At 38.8% G+C, this 13,913-nt stretch overlaps 1 protein-coding gene across 4 annotated transcripts in view; it reads left to right on the forward strand.

Annotated features, from left to right (window-relative positions):
• The window catches only part of Tesk2 (testis associated actin remodelling kinase 2), a 140,770-nt gene that overhangs the window by 117,030 nt on the left and 9,827 nt on the right, over window positions 1–13,913 (forward strand). For all 4 annotated transcript variants that reach the window (XM_076860541.1, XM_076860543.1, XM_076860542.1 and 1 more), the window contains one exon: window positions 8,697–8,843. In XM_076860541.1, coding sequence (XP_076716656.1) covers window positions 8,697–8,843 — 147 coding nt within the window. The remainder of the gene's footprint in view (window positions 1–8,696; window positions 8,844–13,913) is intronic.

Below are 13,913 nucleotides of genomic sequence, written 5' to 3' on the forward strand. Positions count from 1 at the left end.
AAAAGTAAATAAATAAAGGTATTGTGTCCAACTACAACTAAAAAATAAATATTAAAAAAAAAAAAAAAGATGAAAAGGGGAAGCCAGGTTCCATGGCACACACCTGTAATCCCAGCAGCCTGGGAAGCTGAGGTAAGAGGATCAAGAGTTCATAGCCAGCCTCAGCAAAAGTGAAACACTAAACAACTTTAGTGAGACTTTGTCTCTAAATAAAATACAAAAAATGGCTGGGGATGTGGCTCAGTGTTTGAGTGCCCTTGAATTCAATACCTGCTACTCACCCCCTCCCAAAAAAAAGAGATGTAAAGGGGGGCAAGAAGATTAGTTAGAAAGTTAATGGAATAACCTAAGTGATAGGGTAATGATGTAAGATATTTATGGTGGGGATAATAAGCATTGTGCTGGACTTAACTTTGTGTACCTTTCTTTTAAAATTATTTCCTGGGCTGGGGTTGTAGCTCAGTGGTAGAGTGCTTGCCTAGCACATGTGAGACCCTGGGTTCGATCCTCAGCACCACATAAAAATAAATAAATAAATATATTGTGTCCAACTAAAAGATAATTATTTTTTAAAATAAATAAAATAATTTCCTGCCTTTGACCAAACACCAAATTCTATTGATTCTACCTTTAAAAATTTATTTATTTATTGTGTGTATATGTGTGTGTGTGTGTGTTTATTTTAGTTTTCAGCGGACCTTTATTTTCTTTATTTATATGTGGTGCTGAGACTCAAACCCAGTGCCGCACACATGCTAGGCAAGCGCTCTACCACTGAGCCACAACCCCTGCTCCTTGATTCTACCTTTAAGATGTCTCTCTGACATTAACCTTCTTTTCATTCTTGCTGCCATGGTGTTATTGAGGCCTTTGTTACCTCCCACTTGGATGATTCCTGAAGCCTTCTAACTGTTCTCCTAGCCTCAATTTCTTCTTGGCCTTTCCATACAGCTTTTATACCACTATTAAAATTATATTTCTAGGGCTGGGGTTGTGGTGTGAAGCTCTGGGTTTGATCCTCAGCACCACATAAAATAAATAAATTAAATTTAAAAATAATTGGAATATACCTATAGAAAAAAGACTTAAAATGATATTTCTGTGTAAAATGTCTGATCGTGTTATTTGCAAGTGTGGAAAGAACGTTTGTTGATTATGTGTCATCTTTTCTAGATATGATCTGAGTTAAACTGTGAACTAAGTGCAGAGACTAGCCCCATTTGTCTTTGTGTTTTTACCTAGCAGATTTTCAGTGTTTGTGTAGGGAGGTAGATAGAGGGGTGGACAGATCTTCCTTAGCACAACCCTACAAATTAGGTGGCAGCAATAATCTTTGCTGTGTGAATTACAGCAATTATCTACCATGGGTAAGTACTCTAGCTCCAATCCAGTTGGGTGTTTTTCAAAAAGGAATAATTCTTACAGTTGATATTTTCTTCAAACCTTGTTTGAATGCCTTTGAACCATTGTTCAGAAGTAAACTTGATTGGTTACAGGTATCAGTACATTGAAATGGTTGGTTATGATTAGGTGAGGCTACTAGTCTTGCTGAACAGAAATCCTGGGTATAATTAATATTATCTCAGGGGGCAGTGAACATTGCCTAGAGCTGTTCCAGAGTATTCTGTGTGTGAACATGTTTATGTGTCTGCCTGCACCTGAGTTGGTACCCACCAGACCTTACTGGGGGTACATGGGAGGAGCCTATACTCTTTGTAGACAACTATCTTAGTCCATTTGGACTGCTATAACAAAATACAATAGACTGGGTGGCTTATAAACAGAAGTGTATTTTTCTCATAGTTGAGAAGGCTGGGAAGTCCAAAATCAATGCATTGACACATTTGGTATCTGTTAAGGACCCATTGCAATAGTTCATAGATGGACAACCTTTCACTGTGTCCCTAGATAATAGAAGGTTCTAAAGAATTCTAGGGGCACCAACATGCTGTCTTCTCACCTTTCCCCTCTTTAATAATTAGAGTACTGATCCCATTAATGAGGCTTCCACCCTGATGACCCCTTAACTTCCCAAAATCCACAGGCCTTGATACCATAATTTTGAGCATTAGGTTTCAACATATAAATTTGGGCAAGGAATTCAGTTCATAGCACCAACTCCTAACTATCCTTTGGGATCTAGCACAGATGTTATTTCCCCTTTGAAACTTTTTAAACTCCTAGGCAGAGTTAGTCTCCATTTTCATACCCTCAGTGTTTATTTGTGCTATAGAGTTATTGGTGGTATTTGCTTACCCTTGTGTCTCTTACTGAACTTTTTAAAGGTGTAAACCAAGTCTTATTTATCTTTATATACCCACATTTACTATATGCCAGGCACTGTTCTAAACACAGGGAGATACAATGTTCATGTAAATAGACAGGTTCTTATTTTCATGTGGAAGTGGAATAAGAGGAGTTTTTTTATTAAAGTAAGTCGGATGTTGTAGTACATGCCTGGGACTAAGCTTACAAGGTGGGAGAATTATCTGAGTCTGAGAGTTTGAGACCAGCCTGGACAACATAGAAATACCCTGTCTCAAAAAACAAAACAAAACAAAAAATGTTGTAGAAATAACCTGAATTTATATTCCTAAGTATAAAACCTCAGTGTCTACTTAACCTTTCCTTCTGGTGATTTTTTTTTTGGGGGGGGGGGAACATTGGCATCTGATATAAAAAAAAATGATTTTTTACATTTTTAGTAATTTATTTACATAACATTATTTAATTAACAGCACATATTTGGTTATTGAGTGCTTTCTAAGAAAAGATACCTTTAATGAAGCCAGGTGTTAAACACAAATAAATACAGTGAATCAAAATGCATTCTGCTATCATGTATAACTTATTAGAACAAGTAAATTTTTTTTTAATTATGAAAACTACATCTCAGAGGGGCTGGGGTTGTGGCTCAGTGGTAGAGCACCTGCCTGGCACGTGTGACGCACTGGGTTTGAACCTCAGCACCATATATAAATAAATGAATAAAATAAAGATCCATCAACATCTAAAAAATTTTAAAAAAAGACTACATAGAAATATTGAAAATGAGTAATGCTAAGTTGAATATAATACTGAAAATGTGTGATGATTATATAAATATATATTTGTGTAGAAGAATATACGAAAGCACTTTAGAATAGTGGTATCAATACTATTGTCATTACTATTTAAATTACTTTAAGTATTATTTTAAAATCCCCAACTCTTTACCCAGAAAATTCAATTTATTTTGTAATGATCTACTTTAAATACATCTTTTATTTAAATGCTGGGCTCTTCAAAAATTTTGCAAAATGTTGATTTTTGTTTTGTAAACAATGTTAATGTTACTTTATTTCGATATCTAATGAGCAAACTGTATTTTTATATAAAAAAAAGAAAGTGGAAGAAATTTTATTATAATATTAGACCAAGAAGGAAAGAGTCAGGTTTTGGTATAGGTAAAGTTGGTATAGGTTTATAGATAACAGTTGCAGAGATGTGGAGATATACTGAAGTACTTACAACATTTGATTGATTGATAAGGCTTTCTGGATTTAAAGTTTAAAATAAAACAATAATAGGGCTGAGGCTGTAGCTCAGTGGCAGAGCGCTTGCCTAGCATGTGTGAAGCACTGGGTTCGATCCTTAGAACCATATACAAATAAAATAAAGGCATTCTGTCCATCTACAACTCCAAAAAAATTTAAAAAATAAAACAGTAAAAAATGATAAAGCTTCTCTAAATTATTTAAAGATTACCAGTGCACTGGCTGTGATAGCACATGCCTGTAATCCCAGATTCAGGAAGCTAAAGCAGGAGGATCACAGGTTGGAGGCCAGCCTGGGAATTTAGCAAGATCTTGTCTCAAAAAATAAAAAGGGCAGGGATGGAACTCAGTGTTAGAGTGCCCCTGGGTTTAATCCCCAGTACTGCAAAAATAAAATGAATTAATTAGTTAATTAATTAATTGATTTTTTTTTTTTTTTTTTAATGGCCAGTGCCTTAGATTGTCCCATAGGGCTGCCCAAGGGAGTAGTTTGGAAGAAAACAAAAGCTGAGCATCTGTTATCCCATCTGGGAAAGCTGAATGTGCCAGTGCAATTGCTCTTACCTTTGCTTCCCACTGAGGGCTTTGATTAGAGGCTACACAGCTGAGTCTGTAATAGGAGTTGCTTCTGGGAAGGGAGTGTTCCAACTAATGGGCACATAGCATTGTAGCAACCTAGAAATATTCCTTGCTGGCAGATCAGGAACTTCCTTTCTTCATACATGTACAGGTCTTAAGACATTGTAAAGTTGAGAAGTTGTGGTTTCTGAGTGCCGAAGGCTTATCAGTTCCACCAATGTATTCATCACAGGCAAGCAAAATAAATGGGTTTAAAAAATAAACTTCATTTGTTTTCCTCTCTGGTCCTGGTTTGTGCTTTTTCCATCTTGTCTGGAAAGGCCAGAGTCTTTTAGTATGATTCTTCATCTTATCCCACCTTTTCTTATGCTCTCCACCTTCTGGCTTGGTCTGTGAATTTCTTAGATTTTCAGAGACATGGCTGAACAGACCCTGTGTTTCTCTGAACCAAACCAAGAGTCCTGGCCTCATCTGGCCTTCAGAGAGTCTTATCACTGCACATACAGTGTTAACACTCACTGGGGGTGAACCTGAGTGTTTCCTGAAAATTAGCCTTCTATGTCACATTCTCACTGTGCCAAAGAAGTGAACTTTTACCTCTTCAGACATTTTGACTCTTAGAGCTAAAGAAACTTGACTGCAAGATTAGATGTCAGCTTTGTTACCCCCATATAGTTTGGAGTTTACCAGTTCAGTTTTTTTTCCAGCTAATAAACACCTTAAATGTGAACCTTGGGCAGATTTAGCTAGAGTGAAGAAAAGAAGATATTGTGCTTCATTACACATGATTTTAAGATTTTAAAAGATGAGTTATCAAACAGGATGAAGCAGATGGACAGGTTTCCCTTTTGAGAAGTAAGAAGGTGTATCTTTAGTCATTCTCTCCACCCCACCAAACCTGATCCATCTCTTAAAGGAATCAGATGTGCTGCATGATGCTGCCCCCAGCTGGTTCTTTTTGGTGCTTACGTTACCACATCAGAAAAATTATTAGATTCTCGTAGTAACTTCATTAATTAGGTGAATCAGAGGTTATCAAACCTACTTAATAGATGGGAAAACCCAAGGAGATACAGCCTTTTAGTTGATTTGTCCAGAGTTAAATGGGGCTAGCAGGAGGCATAATTAGACTAGAATTCAAATCTCTCACCTCTTATCCTTTTAGGTTCCCCATTCCTTTGTAAATTCAATGTCATCCCCACCCTAAAAGCATTAGAGACAAATTTTACTCTTAGGGGAATCTGCCCCTTTTTCTACTTGGGAGAATATTGGAAATAATACATCCTATAGAGTTATATTTATTTTTTAATTCCTATTGTGCATGAAGCTCTCTGACTCAGTCACCACTGTCTTTAACTCTTTGATGTAATGTAGTTGTAAAGAGCTTTTTCTCTGGAGCCAGATTGTATTGTCTTCCTGACTTGCCACTTAATAATTGGGTAACCTTGAATAAGTTGCTTAACCTTTAAATGCCTTCTGTAAAATGAGAGTAACACAGATAAACACTATACACATATTCCAGAATTAGAAAAGCTCTGAAATCGGAAGCATTTCTGGTCCCAAACATTGCAGGTAAGGGATACTTAAGTCTCTTAGTACACTTACTTCATAGGTTTGTTGTGTAGATAAAATAATATACATGAAGTCCTCAGAATAGTATCTGACACATTATAAACACTTTATAAATATTAGCTGCAAAAATTACTTGCTGTTGCCAAGTGTGGTGGCACGTGTCTGTAATCCCAGCTACTTGGGAGGCTGAGGCAGAAGGATTGAAAGTTCAAGACCAGCCTCAGCAACTTAGTCAACCACTGTCTCAAAATCAAAAATAAAAAGGGCTAGGGATGTAGTTCAGTGGTAGAGTATGCATGGATTCAATCAAAGAAGTGCTTCATGATTATGAAGAAATGACAAAGAACAACCAGATTACTTGATTTTTTTTTTTTGTGGGGGCAGGGTGTGGTATTAGGGATTGAACCCAGGGGCACATAACGACTGAGCCACATCTAGCCTGTTTTAATTTTTATTTTGAGACAGGGCCTTGCTAAGTTGCTGAGGCTGGCCTTGAACTTGCAATCCTTCTGCCTCAGCCATCTGAGCCACTGGGATTGCAGGCGTGTGCCCAGCACAACCAAATTGCTTGAAAGAGTACATCTTCATGTAGCTTTTCCATAGCCTTATCTCCTATTCACTCCTTTGGTCTTACCCATTTCACTGAAATTGCTCTGATCATAGTTGCCAGTGACTTTGTAATTGCAAATTTAGTGAACTCTTTCAAGCACATCTTACTTGATCTATAGCATTTGATACTGTTGGTCATTTCTTTTTTGGAATGTTCTTCTTGTCTTTGGAGATGACTTTCTTTTCTTTCTGGCATGGGGACAGGGATACCAGCAATTGAACTCAGGGACACTTGGCCACTGAGTCACATCCCCAGCCCTATTCTGTGTTTTATTTAAAGACAGGGTCTCACTGAGTTGCTTTGCACCTTACTTTTGCTGAGGTTGGCTTTGAACTCTCGATCGATTCTCCTGCCTCAGTCTCCTGAGCCGCTGGGATTACAGGTGTGCAACACCACACCCAGCCTGAGATGACTTTCTTGCTTGGTTCTTCTTTTTCTGCTGCTGCTTTATATTTTCTTGTCCCTCAGGATTCTAATTTCTTACCTATGTGTTAACCCTGGACAATGTCTTGAATTCCTTGGCATCAATGACTGCTTCAGCTCAATGTTGTTGCCTCCTAAATGACAGTCTTCTGCCCTCTTTCTCAATTTTAAACTGACTCTTTAAAGGCCATCTCTACTTCAGTTGCCCTACAAAGTACCTTAAATTCAACATGGCCCAGCTGACCTCATGTCTTTTAACTTTGCTGCTGCTGCTTCTAATATTTATTCCTCTCCCTATATTCTGGATATTTAATAATGATATCCAAGGCTGGGGTTGTGGCTCAGTGATAGAGCAATTGCCTAGCATGTGTGAAGCCCTGTGTTCAATCCCTAGCACCACATAAAGATAAATAAATAAAATAAAGCTATGTGTCCATCTATAACTATAAATAATGATATCCAGGTACTAGTAGCCTGGGATCATCCTACAGCTTTTTATTGTTCTTGTCCCCCAATCCAGGTAAACATGAAGGGTTTTTTGTTTGGTACCAGGGATTGAACCCAAGGGTGCTTAACCACTGAACCACATCCCTATCCCTTTTTATTATTTTTTTTATTATTATTTGTTTTTTTAAGGAGAGAGAATTTTTTAAATATTTATTTTTCAGTTTTCGGTGGACACAACATCTTCATTTCATTTTTATGTGGTGCTGAGGATCGAACCCAGCGCCCTGCACATGCCAGGCGAGCGCGTCACCGCTTGAGCCACATCCCTAGCCCCACTATCCCTTTTTAATATTTAATTTATAGACAAGGTCTCAATAAATTGCTTAGGGCCTCACTAAGTTGCTGAGGCTGGCTTTGAACTTGTGATCCTCCTGCATCAGCCTCTGGAGCTTCTGGAATTACAGGTAAGTGCCCCCATGCCCAGCATGAAGGGTTCTTTTTTTTTTTTTTTTTTTATCCTGCCATGTAAATATATTTTTGAATCTTGCCTTGTTCTAATGCCTCCTCTATCTTTTTAACTCAGAAGACTTTCTCTTATTGAGATTATTATACTACTGTCCTGTTTCCCCTTCTCTGTATTCTGCACTCTCATCCATCTATCATAGCATTGCTAAAATGATCTTATCTTTAAAAAGTAAATATGACCCATGTTACTCCCCTGCTTAAAATTCCTCTTTTATTCCCTAGAGACAGGATAAAGTCCATGTATTTTAGCAAAACATATCAGCCTCACCTCCTTATTCATTCATACACTCTTTTTTTAATATTTATTTTTTAGTTGTAGATGGACATCATGCCTTTATTTCACTTATTTATTTTTATGTGGTGCTGAGGATCGAACCCAGTGCCTCATGTATGTGAGGAGAGAGTGCTACCACTTGAGCCACATCCCTAGCCCCTCATTCATGCACTCTTGCCACACTGAATAAATTAGTTTCCTAAATACACCATGTACTTAACCTGTAATTTATGTGCTGCTCTCTTCTGTTTAGATTATTCTCCTTTCATGCTACCCAGGTCATCCTTTCTGATTATTTCCTCTGACATGCCCAGACTGACTAAATATGTGTATCCTCAGCACTGCATGGTACTCTCATACCTGTTCATACCTATATTTTTAGTTTTTACCCCTTGATATTATTAGTCTATATTCCTTAATATATTGTGATCTCTTTGAAGGAAGATATCTTTGTGTGCAACACTGACCAAGCCCTTGGTAACTTTTTAAAAAATAAGTAAATATGGACTGGGGCTGAGCTCAGAGGTAGAGCGCTTGCCTAGCATGTGTGAGGCACTGGGTTTGATTCTCAGCACCATATATAAATAAAAAAATAAATTCCCATCAACATCTAATATAAAAAATAAATAAACATGTAGCCTCTATTTTCTAGGTATTTACTCTCCAGTGGTTTCATCTCAGACTAAACATTTCTGATAAATGACAGTTGGTTTTTCCTTCTGTTTCACAGTATATCAACTCTGGGAACTTGGAACAGTTGCTAGATAGTAACTTGCATTTGCCGTGGACTGTGAGGGTGAAACTGGCCTATGACATAGCAGTGGGCCTCAGCTACCTTCACTTCAAAGGCATTTTCCATCGGGACCTCACATCAAAGGTATGAAAGCTTTACTTTCATAAAATTTTAAGAGACACCATCCTGTTTTACCAAGAAAGCCATAATAAGAAACCAATTATTAGTGAGTTTAGAATTATTGAAATTTCTTATAGGTTTAATCTCACTATTCTTTTTAAGTTTTTTTTTTTTTTTTTTTTTTTTTTAAATAATCGGCAGTACTGGGCCAGGGTTGTGGCTCAATGGTAGAGCGCTTGCCTAGCATGCGTGAGGCACTGGGTTTGTTCCCCAGCACCACGTAAAAATAAAAACAAATAAAATAAAGGTATTGTGTAAAAAAATAATAATTGGCAGTACTGGGATATTCTATGATTAAAGCTACATTCCCAGCTCTTTTTTACTTTGAGACAGGGTCTCACTGAATTGTCAAGGTTGGCCTTGAATTTGTAATCCTCCTGTCTGAGCCTCCCAAGTCCCTGGGATTACAGGTGTGTACCACTGTGCCCAGGTTGATGCAGCTTTTGAGTTCTTAGTAGGTCATAATGTACTGACCCATTTTCTGTTTGTGTGGATTAAGTTTCTGCCACCCTGCCAATTCCTTTTTGGCATCAACTGGTCTCTGTAGTAGTCTCTTGCTGTCTGAATTTCTGTGTGACCAGGCTAGAAAAAAAGTTGCTTTCAAAAGTTGGCCAGGTGGGGCTAGGGATGTGGATGGTAGCGCGCTCGCCTGGCATGCGTGCGGCCTGGGTTCGATCCTCAACACCACATACAAGCAAAGATGTTGTATCCGCCGATAACTAAAAAAATAAATATTAAAAAATCTCTCTCTCTCTCTCTCACTCTCTCTTTTTTTTAAAAAAAGAAGTTGGCCAGGTTCCAAAACTGGTACCTCAGGGTCACATAGCCCAGGATAGCACCATGACAAGGGATATAAGTAATATTGGGGAACTATAAAGCCATCTAATATACCTAATGTGACTTCTGCACAAGAGCCAAATTAAAGTCTTTCAGGAAAGGATTTAATTTAGTACCTGACTAAGAAACCTAACATATACATATGCACACATACATAAATGCGTGTGCTGCCCCCGACCAGTGCAGGCAGCTGAACTAAGATCGCTCATGTGAATTTGCAGGGACACAAAATAAAACAAAGACACAATTTACCTTTACACAAGCTTCAGGATGGCCTCCCCGGCTCTCAGCCTCAGGCTCCCCAAAAGAAAGAGCAAGAGAAAGTCACAAGAGAAGGAACAGAATCAGAAGTGAGCTTTTATTGGGGGGGGGACTCTTGTTCTTAGAAAGTTCTATCCAAAAAAGGGCAGAAGGGGCAAGACTACAAGGGAACAGGTGAGTGTAACTCAACCCTAGGGGCATGCCCCACAAAGAGAACCTTCTTGTTATCTGAAGTGGGTGGGGGTGGGGGACCAAGTCGCAAATCATGGCACTACCAAGCCAGACTTCAGTGATTTTTCAGATCCCTATGGTGCATCAGGACTGGAAGGCTTGGTTACTCAATGTGGCTCCTCACATGCATGCATACATATTCCTAAACCCTTTCTGTTGTAAGAAAAAATTACCAAAGGAAACAAAAGCACCTATATACTTTCAAAGTCAATAAGGCCTAAAACATAAGTTCCTAGCTCCTTCACATTGGAGTGGTTCTGGTGTTCTAAACAATAGTACTGTTCCTGAGGGACCATGGCCATTATCTTAAAAACTACTGTACAGAAAAATTGCTTTAAGGAAGTGATCATAAGGCTTCTGGGTGTGGCAGAGGCATTTACATGCAGCTGTACTCTTCCTGAAGGAGCACAAGACTAGAAAGTAGGAACTGGGAACCAACTAAGGCCTCATTATGAAAAACTCTTTATTTATATTAGACCTGTAAGAATTGAATATTTGGTCAGTTTGGATCTGGAAGGCAATATCTTATCCCTTCCTTAGACATTTTTCTCCCTCCAGAATGTTTTGGAAAATCAAGAGTAAGAAAACCACATGTGGGCTGGGGATATAGCTTGGTTGGTAGTGTGCTTGCCTTGCATGCCCAAGGCCCTGGGTTCAATTCCCAGCACCACAAAAAAACTCTGCACATATTCCAGGCAAATGGGTGGGATGGGACACTTTAGATATTATCTTAAGTTGATTTTGTCACTTTAGGCATCCAGCCAAAACAAGATCTTTGCTTCCTACTCATAGAGGACCATTTCTTCTAAGCTAATAGGAATTTGTGACATTATTAATTAATCATACTGATAGGTATTTTCCCTATACCTACATAAATGTCTCCTATGTCTGGTTCCATGGGTGAAGGAATATTAGAAAAGGAGGATTTCTGACCTAGAGGTATTTATACTTTTGTTGGGAAATAACTAAAGAACAGTATACAGCATTTTAAAATTGAGTGTATAGCTACATAGACTATAGTTTTCAGAGCACGGGAGATCATTCTAGACCAGGACTAGACTTTCTGGAAGAAAGCTCACCTTTAACAGTTCTTCATATTCTCTTCTGTGCCCCAAAGGCACTTTGTCCAAGTGTGGTTCTGTCTGTGCCTATTGTATTGTGCTATAAAAATGAGTAACTTGGGCTGGGGATGTGGCTCAAGTGGTAGCATGCTCGCCTGGCATGCGTGCGGCCCGGGTTCGATCCTCAGCACCACATACAAACAACGATGTTGTGTCCACCGAAAACTAAAAAATAAATATTAAAAATTCTCTCTCTCTCTGTTAAAAAAAGAAAATGTAATGTTTGACATGATTTTATTAAAAAAAAATGAGTAACTTTTTTTACTATAGGGTAAGACCATCATCTCTGGTTTTCCTTATAGGAAGTGAGTATTTCCAATGCCATTTGACTTGGGAGGAGAAACTAGGAACTTAGGAGAAATAATTCCATGTATCTGGGCTATGCTTCATAGCCAGACTTTAAGGAGATGTTGAGTATACTCCTAGGTGGTGAGAACAAGTGATTTTTGAAAGCTCTACTGGCAAGTTGGGAAGTAAATTGTAGGGGATCTCAAACTGAAGATTATCAAGAGTCTTATAAACCAGACCATCCAATTTAATGTATTATCAGTGTCCTCTTATAATCTCTGATTATTTTCTGGGAAAGTTTTGTCTGAATATTCCAGCATCAGATTAACTGCATTGCAAGGACTAAGGAGAGAACTGTACTTTCATGCCCAGACCAGCCACACCAAGGACACCTGTATGGCAGGGGACAATGACCATAAGAACTAGAATCCCCATGGGAGAATTAAGTCTAAAGGGACAGAGTACAGGGCTTTGAGGTTTTCAAATTATGTCTTCATTATCAACCTTGGGTTTGAGTTGGCTTTCTTTTAAGGATGGTGTCAGGTTTCCTTACATTTCTGTGGTTTACACTTTATAGTATTTGATTATTCTGTTGTGTTTCTCAAGTATTCTTCTTATTTGCCTTTGTAAACAGTTTTCTGGCCCTGTTTCAGGGAAGGGACTTGATAGCACAGAGGCCAAAACATCTATTCACGAACTGAGATTTGGGGTTCCAGACCAAGTTTTGCTCCCTCTCTTCTGATGTCTTCAGTGCTCTTGAGACCTTAAGTGTTCTGTCCGCAAAAATGGATTCTGTCCTTGCAACAGTAATCAATTCAGTATTCCCAGATCAGAGATAACAGGAAGATTGGAAAATAGTGGGAATGTCAGCATGGTGGTGCACACCTATAATCATAGTGCCTCAGGAAGCTGAGGCAGGAGGATCGAGAATTCAAATCCAGATTCAGCAAAAGCAAGGCACTAAGCAACTCAGTGAGACCCAGTCTATAAATAAAATACAAAATAGGGCTGGAGATGTGACTCAGTGATTGAGTGCCCCTGAGTTCAATCCCTGGTATCATACACAGGCTTTTACTGGAGCTCCAGTAGCAACCAGTAGAACTGTATGTGAGCCTTGGCTCTTCAGGATAACTGAGAGAACAGTTGGTTTCTGCTTAATTCTGTTACTTCCTGGCATCAGGAAAGCACTACTGATGATCTGTGGCTACCCTTAGGAGATTGTGCATTGTGAATTGTATCTCTAGCTCTTAGTGATTATTGTTCTTTTTTTGGTAGTATTAATGTTGACTCCATTGAAGTCACCCTGTTGATTCTTCCTGAGTGAAAAGCCTATCCATGTAGGGTGTAGGCCACACAGCTAGAAATAGAAAATGCTGGTTTTCAGGGTAAAGAGCATGAATTAAGAACAAATGGTGGTTTAGGGTTGTAGCTCAGTGGTAGAGTGTTTGCCTAGCACATACGAGGCACTGGGTTCGATCCTCATCACCACATAAAAATAAGTAAATAAAGGTAATGTATCCATGTAGAACTAAAAACATTTTAAAAACAGATCGACAAATAGTGATGCACACCTGCAGTCCTAGTGGCTCCCGAGACTGAGGCAGCAGGATCTTGAGTTCAAAGCCAGCCTGGGCAATTTAGCAAGGTCCTAAGCAACTTAGCGAGACCTGTCTCTAAATAAAATATAAAAAGGGCTGAAGATGTGTCTCAGTGGTTAAGCACCCCTGGGTTCAATCCTTGGTGCCAAAAACAAAAACAAAATAGGGGCTGGGGGCTGGGGTTGTGGCTCAGTGGCAGAGTGCTTGCCTTGCACACGTGAGGCCCTGGGTTTGATCCTTAGCACCACATAAAGATAAATAAACAAAATAAAGGTATTTATTAACTACAAAAAAAAAAAAAACAGGGTCTGTGATGCAGCTCAATTTTAGATCACTTGCTTAGCATGCATGAGGCTCTGGGGTCAATCTCCAGCACCACAGAAAAAAGAAAAGAAACAAATATGAATGCTGGAGGGATTTTAGGACATCGTGGAGTTGGGTATTTTTTTTTTTTTTTTGGTACCAGGGATTGAACCCACGGGTGCTTAACCACTGAACCCTTTTTAATATTTAGAGATAGGGTCTTGCTAAATTGCTCAGTACCTCGCTAAGTGCTGAGGCTGTCTTTGAACTTGAAATCCTCCTCCTTCAGCTTCTTGCACTGCTGGGATTTCAGGCATGCACCACCATGCCTGGATGGAGTTACTTTTTATAATGAGAATTATCAACAGCTTCAGGGAACCATTTATACTGTGCTA

Source organism: Callospermophilus lateralis, chromosome 7, assembly GCF_048772815.1.
Source record: "Callospermophilus lateralis isolate mCalLat2 chromosome 7, mCalLat2.hap1, whole genome shotgun sequence".
Lineage (NCBI taxonomy): Eukaryota > Metazoa > Chordata > Mammalia > Rodentia > Sciuridae > Callospermophilus > Callospermophilus lateralis.